Source organism: Lemur catta, chromosome 12 (assembly GCF_020740605.2).
Source record: "Lemur catta isolate mLemCat1 chromosome 12, mLemCat1.pri, whole genome shotgun sequence".
Taxonomy (NCBI): Eukaryota; Metazoa; Chordata; class Mammalia; order Primates; family Lemuridae; genus Lemur; species Lemur catta.
This window is the reverse complement of record NC_059139.1, coordinates 44,578,787-44,589,297: the sequence shown is the minus strand read 5'-3', so window position 1 is coordinate 44,589,297 and position 10,511 is coordinate 44,578,787. Positions and strand designations below refer to the sequence as shown.

The following is a 10,511-nucleotide window of genomic DNA, read 5'->3' as shown; positions in this document are numbered from 1 at the left end:
CCGCCGCACGCTGCAGTCGCGCAGAAACGTTCCGGCTACCGCGGACGGCGGCCGCCAGAGCGGGGCGCGTGAGAGCAGGGCGTACCTAGAGCTGACTTGGGGTGCAGGAAGGGACCGCCTCCGCGCTTTCCAGCTGATCTTCACAAAGAACTAGCAAGAGTGGTCGCCGTTCGCTCTTGGTTGGTCAGGTGCTCAGCAACCGTCGACCTGGGCTCCAAGGAACTTGATTTTGTTTTAAAAAGTTGGGATGAGGACTCTAACCACAGAAGTAAGGCCGGACCTTGCTGTGCAACGGCATTCCGCGACTCCTCTGTCGCTCTTGCTATTTATTCAACAAATACTGAGCACCAACTTTGGGCCTGGTACAGTTCTAAGCACTGAGGAAATAACACTAAAAAACTAACAGAAATCCTTGCCCTTGTAGAGTTTTCCTTCTACTAGGGGAGACAGCTATAAAGAAAAACATACTATATCAAATGACGAGAGTGCCATAGAGAAAAATCAAGCGTTGAAGGGGAAGGAATTGCAGTTTAACAGAGGGTGCTCAGGGGAGTCCTCCCTAAGACAGTTGAGCCCCGACCGGAATGAGGGAGGGAGTTGATACCTGGGGGAAGAGTTCTCCAAGGGAATTGCAAGTGCAAAGGCCTTGACGTAGAAGCACATTGGTGTGTTTGAGGGACTGAATGGTCCTCAAACCAGGGGATGAATGGTGGGAGCTGAGATCAGAAGGGTAAGGTGGAGGTGAGCAGCTGTGAGTATTGTAAGAATTTTGGAGGGGGAGAAATCATGATGGATTGGACCAGTGTAGTATGGCAGTGTAGCAGGTGAGAAGCGATTGGATTCTAAATCTTGCTGCTAAACTGGATGTGTGTTATGAAAAATAAAATCAATGATGACTTCAAAGTTTTTAGCTGAACCACCAAAAGTTTGGAGTTACAATTACTGAGAGGTTGGGGAGTGGGTAAGATCAATTCAGTTTTGGACAAGTTATTTGAGATTCCTATTAATATAAGTGGAATCACTAGCATTTCCCACACTTCAGAAGTGGAGAAGCAAGGCACTCTTAGAGGATCAGAAAAGGGTTAGGACCAGGAGGGGAATAGCAGAAAGGAACTGCACAGGCTGGGGCCTCTTCCCTTTCCCGTCAGCATATTCATCCCATCCATTGCCTATACTGTTAGTATCAAATTCTTCCTATCTCTGTTCTGACTTCATCAAAAACATAAAGGTATCCTGCATAGCAGTGGAAAAAACAGACCTGGATTTAAAATCAGGCTCTGCTACACTAGCTGGGTGACCTCAAGCAAGTCACAACACATGTCTGTGAACTGATCTGTAAAATGGGGATATCTCCATCTACCTTATGGAGCTTAGTGGCAACTCCACAATCACCATCATTTCCTCCCAGAAAACAAGATGTGTTGCCTTTGCATGAACAAAATTTTAAAAGAGAGAGGAAGAGAAATTAGCTTTGCTGATTGTTTCCCAGTGCCAGGAGGCTTTCATCCTTGCCCCTGCATAGGACTCACACACAAGCTCCACACTTTTTCCTTTCCTTCCATTCTAATTGGCCATCCTATTCCAGGATGTGATACATTCCTATAGGTCAAACAGCCACAATCCCAGCCCCAAGTTCTCCCTTATGTTTTTTATCCATCAGTCTGGGAAGACTTTTTTTTTTTAAAGGAAAACCAGGAAGAGGACAGAGGACTCCTCAATAAATTTAAATTAAAATGTATTTGTGAAGAGAGGAGCCTGAAACATTTAGACTTTTTCCAATAGTAATATTTGCTCTGTATTGGGTGTGCTGGTGCACGCCTGTAGTCCCATATACTTGGAAGGCTGAGGCAAGAGGATCACTTGAGCCCAGGAGTTTGAGGTTGCAGTGAGCCACGATGATGCCACTTGCACTCTAGAACAGAGCGAGATCCTGCTCTGTATAGATTTTAGACATGGATCTTAAGACTCAACTAGGATGATACCAAAGCAAAATATGCATAAACCCATGGTAATCTCTTGGCATAATTATGACTAATATTCTAATCATGTACAAAATGGTAGGATAAACTATCTACCTAGTCAAATGTTTTTTCAACTTTTAAAACAAAGTGGTAATTATAAAAAATGGAACAATCTATTCTTTGCCCATGGGTGGCTAGATACAATCTATGAAGTTAGAAAACTCATGAACAGCTCAGCCAGCAGAATCAAACTGAAATACAAAACGCATGCAACCTGAAAGACTGGAAGGGGTGAACCTGTCTATTCCAATACATTCATTCATTCGTACATTTATAGATGGAGTCTCACTCTGTTGCCCAGGCTCGAGTGCAGTGGCACAATCCTGAGTAGCTGAGACTATAGGCACACACCACCACACTTGGCTAATTTTTCTATTTTTTAGGTAGAGATGGGGTCTGGCTGTGTTTCACAGACTGTTCTCAAACTCCTGGCATCAAGGGATCCTCCTGCCTTGGCCTGCGATAGTGCTGGGACTGCAGGCTTGAGACACTGCACAGGGTCGATTCCAATACCTTTATACAGAGAAACCAAATCATTCCAGAGAGACTCATTTAAAATCTCCAGAACTGACTACAACAGTATCTAATGATCGTGATTTTGATATGTAATCACTATTTGTTCTATCCTAAAAAGCATTTGTTCACTATCTACAGATAGTTGGAATGCCAACCCTAACGCATTATCTGCCTAAAATTCAAAAGAATTTACACCTTAAAGCTGCACCCAGCACAGACCAAGCATATGGGATTGAATGACACGTACACTTTTAAAAACAATTTGCTTTTTAAAAATGTGTTAAAGTTTCACTTTCTGGCTTTGGGAGATAGGGGTATGTAGACATATTTACTTTTGGACAACAACTAAGTCACACATTAACTACCCTCTTAACTGTGAGATTACAAATATCTTTTACAGATACGAAAAACTGAGGTACAGGTAATTTGTCCAAGGTCCCACAGCAGGAATAGGACAACACCTGCAGGCAACAGCAAGCAGGTCCCTTGGCAGCAAATGGAAATTTTGGGGGGACACCCTTCCACATTTTGTTTCAGTCACACGTGCGCGCGCGCACGCACACACACACACACACACACACACACACACACACACAAATCCTAGTTATGTATCCATGTTCTTTTTCTGACTCCAAAGCATTATTTTAATTTACTAACAATGTTTTCTAAAAACTACTCAGATTATTTATGCATTGTTACTCACTTCTTCCCATTAGAAGAAATATTAAAATATGGAACACATGAGGGATGATGTCCCCCATCTAATTTGTCCTTTCACACAGGGAGGGCATGGTGTAGCATAGCAGAATCATGAGCTGCCAGGAAATTATGAGTTCTGATTTCCCCAGCTGAGCCTTTTAAAAAGCCCAGGTGAGAAACAGGTCCACAAAGAAGGGAGAAAGTCTTTGTGTAAGGAACTCCCACAATCCCCACCGAAGCTAAGGTCCCTGGAGCCATGATTAAAGCACTCTTCTGTCCTGACCCTTCTTTACACATACATACGTACTCAGGTCTTTAGATATTTCATGTGAAGCATTTTAGGTTAGTTAAAAGTACTTAAAATGCATGCAAAACTAAAATAGTGTGCTTTATTAACAGCAGAGTAATCTCACATTATCCAAATCATTAAACAAAGTAACAAAGTCAACCTAGGACGGAAGTATACATTCTAATAGTCCAACAAGCCAAGATCCCAATCCTTACTTAGTTTTACCACTTGCTAGTGTGTGACAATGGGCCAGTTAATCTAGCAAATCATTAGTCTCCTTATCTATAAAATGAAAGTGAGAATTGGTTACGTCAAAAGATTGTTGTGAGAATTAAATGAAATTTCATTTATATATGTGTATCCAATATTATTATCATTTAGTATAAATACTAGTAGACTTCATCATATTTCAAAAAATACAAAGCACATATGACAAAACACTACACCTGTTATTTCTGGATGTTAGGTACATGTATTTTCTATATTTCTGCATTTCTTTAAATTTTTCAAAATAAAAATTAAAATATTCATCCTACTTTTAATACAAAATCATACATTTAGGGCATCACTTTATGCTGGGAATCTATGAGATGGACCACATACTTTCACAGCAAACTACTTTGAAAAATGGTTTACACCAGAAAGCAGAATTGCCGACACAACCACCACAGAAGGGTAGAAATGGAAAAGCTGTCTGAAAGTAAATCGAAAACTTTTGTTTTCCAGATTAGGAAAACCACCTGAGTGATTTTTCAAAGTTACATCCAGCTAATTAATGTCAACACCAACAGAAATACTCTGACCCTAGCTTCCTGAAGTGGTCTTTAGCATAAACACCACATCTGAAAAATTATTTTTTCATTTTGTTTAAGTCCAATTTTATGGCACAATTTTACAATGCAAACTCTTGCTGTTTCATTTTCTGCATTCAGCTGAATAGTTTTGTTCGGTGAGAACACTGGCAAACTTGCTTTCATAAACTAAATACATTGACTTCCAAGAACAAGTTGTTGAAAATTTAACACACAAAATAGTTCAGGTGCTCAAGAGAGTCCTTTTCATTTGGTGTAAATTCAAAAACCATGAAAATACTTTTTGTACTATGTGCAGAACATAGAAAACTAAGAATTTCTTCAATCTGAAGAAATGAATTAGAATTATAATGGAAACATTATTTAAAAGTTTGTTTTTGAAAAATAATTCAGAATGGTATATAGAAAATTATATACTTAAATGTCTGAATTGCATACTAAAGACCAGTTTTATAGATTATTCTAAAAAAACATTTTCAGAAAAACAGTCTAAACTGGAATGATAATCACAATAAATTTGGTTAATGCATGTTACCAGTTAATTTTACTTTAATAAAAATCTGAATTTCTAAAAATGTGAGATTTAAGGGCACCATTTGAAATAATTTGGTATTTTATGGGATAGCATTCTATTTCCAGATACATCAGCATTCTGTTCTTAAAGCTAAAAGAACTGGGAAACTACCAACCAGCAAAGCACCCAAAATAACAACAGATAACAACTCCTGAGTGTAGTTTTCCACAGCTTAATATTAACTGCACTAATGACGTCAAACAGGTATATTATAGAAAGAAAACACCAGGTTTAATACCTTATAAAATATGTACAGAACTCGAACATTTCTGTAAGATATAATTCAAGTCACAATTGAATTATAAATGTAATCAGATACTCTGATACAATGAAAAGATCTAGTTGGTTTTAAAAATGCACGTAAACCTTAAAAGATAAAAGTATTTAAAAATACATAAAATTCTAACCAGTAGGTTTAAACTTTGATTTTAAAAAGTAAGTATATATTTACAATCTTTAAATTTCATACATTTGTTTCTTGTACATGATCTGTATTATGAGGATAACATAAAACAAGAAAAACCTCTTTTAACCATTTATACAACAGAAAAAATCAACAGAGAGGCTGGTAGAACATAGTACACATAGTAGCTAAAGTATGAAAGGCTGGGGACTTTATTACTAGTAGAGTCATAAAACAGACTTAACCAAAACTGTGTGCTAGGAAACAAGCAAGGTTCACTTCAGAGACTTCATTGTGGAGACCTACTTTCCTTATCTGAAAAGAAGTGATTATAAATAATAGTTACCTGCAGGGTTCCTGGGAGGATTAAATGAGATCACCTGTGTGAGTGAATGCATGTACACAAACATTAAGACATCGTTGTCTGGTGTGTGAAAGTTCACCACACAGTTCACACCAGGACTTCCTTTAAGGTTTAAAAACCTCAAATAGTATTTCATTCTTAAGGCAAGAACCAATGTTTAAAGCATAAAATCCTTAACTGGAGTGTTCAGCCAAGTTCATTATCAAAAACTATTTATAAAATGCTTCAATACTGATGATATTAAAGCTACCAAAACTTTGTAATGATCACAAAAGTTTGGCTTCCTGGGTTATGATCCAAGTCATTTGCCTTCTGAGAACACTTCAGAGACATCAGGCAGATACTTCTTAATTTCTCAAACAATGTGGCATCCACCTTCTATGTCTTCCGTCTGTCATAGTCTCCAACCATCTTCTTGATGTGTGACAATTTGCTCTTCAACTGCTTGGAATAATTCCTCTTATTTTTGTAATCTGCAGACTAAAAAGGGGAAAAGTGAATCATATAAAGCCAACAAAATAAAAACAGGTATACTGGGGAGGCAGAAGCAAACAAAAAAGGGGGAATATTAGTAAGAGAGAATTGTCGAGAGAGTTAAATGTAGTAATATACTTAAGGCACCTGACAGTATTAATAACCACATTGGCATCTCATTCCCTTAATCCTATCTTCTAACCTGGGATTTTACAAAGGATATCCGCATTTCTAAAAATTTGTAAAATGACCAAGAAGACTTGTAGGCCTTTTTCCTAACATATCATCTGAAAAAAAATCAGTAAAACAAGAAACTGGTAATATCAGTTGACTGAGGAAAAGGAAACTGTTTGAGTGGGGGACAAGAGAGTGGGGAAACTTTTACTATACACACTTTTAAACTCTTACTTAAAATCATGGGCTGGGCACAGTGGCTCATGCCTATAATCCTAGCACTTTGGGAGGCCAAGTGGGAGGATCGCTCGAGGCCAGGAGTCTGAGACCAGCCTAGGCAACATAGCAAAAAATAAAACAATTTAGCCAGGCATGGTGGCGCACGCCCATAGTCCTAGCTACTCCAGAGGTTGAGGCTGGAGGATTGCTTGAACCCAGGAGGTTCAAGGCTGCAGAGAATTGTGATTGCGCCATTGCGCTTCAGCCTGCGTGGGTGAGACCCTGTCTCTAAAAAAATAAAATAAAATCATGGTGTAAATCATAACTTATAAAATTCTTAATATAAAATCTTTTTTTAAAAAGTGTTTTAAGTCAATAATGACTGAATGCTTGGCATTGTCAAGGATATGGGGCAGCAGGAGTCTATAATGCTTGGTGGGAATGAAAACTGGCAAACTTTGGAAAGCTGTTTGACAGTATCTACCAAGGCTGGATACACACATGCACAATGGCCCTGTGATGTCACTCCTAAGTGTATACCTAACAAACGTGCGCACATTTACAAAAAAGTTTGAAGCTGCATTATTTGTAAAAGCCCAAACTTGGGAACAACCTAAATGTTCATTAACAATAAAATGGATAAATAAGCTATGTTTTATTCATAAAACAATACCACACAGCAATAAAAATTAATGAACCACAACTACATGCCAAAACATGAATAGATCTTACAAACACAATACTGAGCAAAAGAAATCACACACGAAACACATACTGTATGATTCCATTTTTATAAAGTTCGAGATAGGCAAAAGTAATCTATGAAGTCAAGATGGTGGTTATGATCTGGAGAGAGTGTAAAAATTGGAAGTGGGAGGTGTACCAGGGGTACTAGGTAATGTATTTCTTGATCTGGGTGTTGGGTACACAGGTGTGTAGTTACTTTGTGAAAATTTACCAACTTATACACTTTGATTTCTGCACTTTTTTGTAAATATACTTTAACTTTTAAAAAACATTTAAAAAAATCAGTCTGGCAGTGATAACCTCTCCACAAGATCATGCCTCTCACAAAGAGTCTCCTTCATCTCTCTCCAGAAGAGAAGAGGAAACGCAAGAAGGTACTCATGGTGCGGAGCCCCAGTTCCTGCTTCATGGATGTGAAACCCCCAGGCGGCTACGACTCAGCCACGCACATGCCCTCAGGCAGCCCCAAGAAGGAAAAGCACCGCTCAGGGAAGGATGCTCCTCCAGGAGGAAGCAGCACTAAAAGCACCTGAGCCAAGATGAACGGGAAACCATCCCAATCCACAAACAACACATTTTGGATTACCCAAAAAAAAAAAAAAAAAGAGAGAGAGAGCTTTAAAAAGTCAGTATCCACTGTAGCTACAAACAACAGAAATTAAGGTTCTTACTTTTGTTAGTTTTCATCTCAAAGTTAAAGGTCTATTATCAGTGCATGTGTGAAAAGGTATTCATAGTTATTCTTAAGGTTAAATGAAAAACACATAAAAGTTCTTAGCAAAAGAATCTTTCAATCCCAGATACTTACTCCCTTAACTTGCTTCAGTCTGTTGTATTCATCAGCAGCCGCCTATGAATGAGAAACACAAGGGAATATGTTTACTGGGGCCTTCTCTCTTCTAAGACGAACATTCCTGATGTTATACTTTGGAGCTAAAAGTAACAGCTTTGAAAAAAACATAAGCAATTAAAATAATGAAGCCTTAAAGCTCTTAAAACTCTTCCGGTCTGCAGGAGGCCTGAAGGAATCCAGTGAAGAGACATTTATGATACTGTCTCTCTCACATTCTGTCCACAGAGGCAGGAGCTGTTCAGATGCTTCCCATCTCTGCCCCGTGCCAGTCCCTGGGCCACACTGACCCCAGAAATACCTCTGTACAGCACAGCTCTGATCAGGTTATATCCCACTGCAAGACTGGTCTAAGCTCCGCTTTAATTTCTCTACTCATCTAGTTTCCTGCCTCTCCCGTCTCAGTGCTTCCCATTAGCAATTCCTTTAAAAAATCAGGCAGGGGACTGCTTCAAGATTTCTATCATGTTTTCCTCATGGCTGTAGTCACATACCTCCCCCACCCTTGTGTCTGGTTACACCTCAGTGATGCTTCCCTTCAACTCTTCAGGCCTAAGGCAGACTATTCCTTCTCCGAGCAGTACTGAAAGATGGCCTTGCTGATAAACTATGTAACAGAAAGAAAAAACTCACAGCACATAATTGCCCCTTCCAAGAGAAAACTCACAGCACAAGTGCCCCCTTCATTTTGTTTGATTAGCCATCTGGGGGCTCAACTCATTGTCTCAAAGATCAACTCATTACCTCTAAGAGTTCCTTTTCACAGCCTTGAAGAGCCCTAAGCTGACAACAGGGGTGAGAGCTCCGGCTCCAGCTATGGCCTCACAGGAAAAAAAAAACAAAACAAACAAAAAACAGGTTTCCTTTCTCTTTGTCCCCATAAAAATCCTGGCCTGCTTGTTCTGGGAGGTGAGGGGGCACTTCCCCTTTTCTTTCTTTCATGTGCCATGCCCTCTCCCTCCTCTTTCTGTTTTTCTCTTTCCCTTCTCTCTTTCTTTCTATCTCCTTCACATACCCTCCCCTCCTCTCTCTCTGAGAAAGTAAAATAAACTTTGTACTTCTATCTTAATCTTTGTGTTGAGAATTCTTTCTCCATCCATGTACAAATTCCCACCCTAACAGTTAGTGTTTTCTACACATAATGTGAATACAGCATGAATCATGTTGTCTAAGTTGTTTATTGTTTTTCTGCCATTAATGATAAAAATTGCCTAAGTTGTTTAGATGTCAATTTCTCTCTTGGAATATGAGCTCTTTGAGGGTGGGGAAAGGATTTTATTTTTCTTTCTAACCCCAATACTTCCACATCAACAAGGAACAATGAGTGATCAATAAATGTTTACTAAATTCATAAAGGTTTACGATAACACCAGAAAGAAACCATAAAAGAAAACAATACATAAACCAAATTATGTAAAGATGCAAATACTTTAAAACTGAAAGGGCTGGGAGGACATCAGCCCTGCTGGGTGGGTGGCTCCCGGTCTTTCTCCTCAGGGACTTCTAGGAGCTCTGAGCTAGCCTGCAGGAGGTCAGGTCCAGGGTCAGCCAGGGTCCAGCCTTAGGAACTTTGCATTGGCCACTCCCTCCACCTGGAGCTCTGCCACCCCACACCCTTGCACTTGCACTGCTGTGCAGCAGAGGATCCAGCATTGATAACATTCAGGAATTTGGCTTCACTGAAGTCAACCCTGGACAAGTATTTACAACAGAGAAACCTGCAAACACTACAGATCTGGGCTGTAGTCAGGAGGCTCAGTGCCTGGGATTCCCCCTCCCCAGGTAAAACACTAGCTATTTTGGTCCCCACTTACTTCCCTGTACTTGTCATGGTCCCAGACACACCCATAAACATTGACAGAGGACGGGACCCTGGTCTTAGCAGGAATCCTCCTGACCACCCAGGAGGGCAGCAGGGATGTGTGAGCAGGATCTGGGATGAGGACACTGGGCGCCAGGAGGGTGGTGACAAGGGACTGCATTTAGGGTGATGTTGGCCTTGGGACCACCAGGGACCGCTCAGGAACTGGGTGTGGCAGGTGAGAGAAAGGAGGCTGGGGGACAACCCCGCAGTTTGGGCCTGGTGCTGCCACGGTGGAGGTGGAGGTGAGAGCACTGACTCTAAGGGACTCCCATGGAAGTCCCAGAGGTCCTCGTTCTGGCCCATCAGTTCCCTGAAATCCAACCTGGGGGCCGACCACTCAGACATGAGGGGCCATGGGCTGAGACCCCCACCCCAGGCCAGCGATCTAGCACAGGCCTCAGGAGACTTCTCCCATGTTCTCTGCTGCACTGGGACCACCTTACCACCCTGACCCTCCAAAGCTCAGCCCAGCCAGCTCCTCCTCTAACCCCCACCCCTGATGTGA

General features: G+C 40.6%; 1 protein-coding gene across 4 annotated transcripts in view; it reads right to left on the bottom strand.

The window, feature by feature from the left end:
* Positions 1 to 3,605: 3,605 nt before the first annotated feature.
* OCLN (occludin) overlaps positions 3,606 to 10,511 on the bottom strand; it is a 53,117-nt gene continuing 46,211 nt past the window's right edge. For all 4 annotated transcript variants that reach the window (XM_045566553.1, XM_045566554.1, XM_045566555.1 and 1 more), the window contains 2 exons: positions 8,101 to 8,142; positions 3,606 to 6,158 (listed from right to left, as the gene is read on the bottom strand). In XM_045566553.1, coding sequence (XP_045422509.1) covers positions 6,057 to 6,158; positions 8,101 to 8,142 — 144 coding nt within the window. In that variant the 3' untranslated portion in view covers positions 3,606 to 6,056. The remainder of the gene's footprint in view (positions 6,159 to 8,100; positions 8,143 to 10,511) is intronic.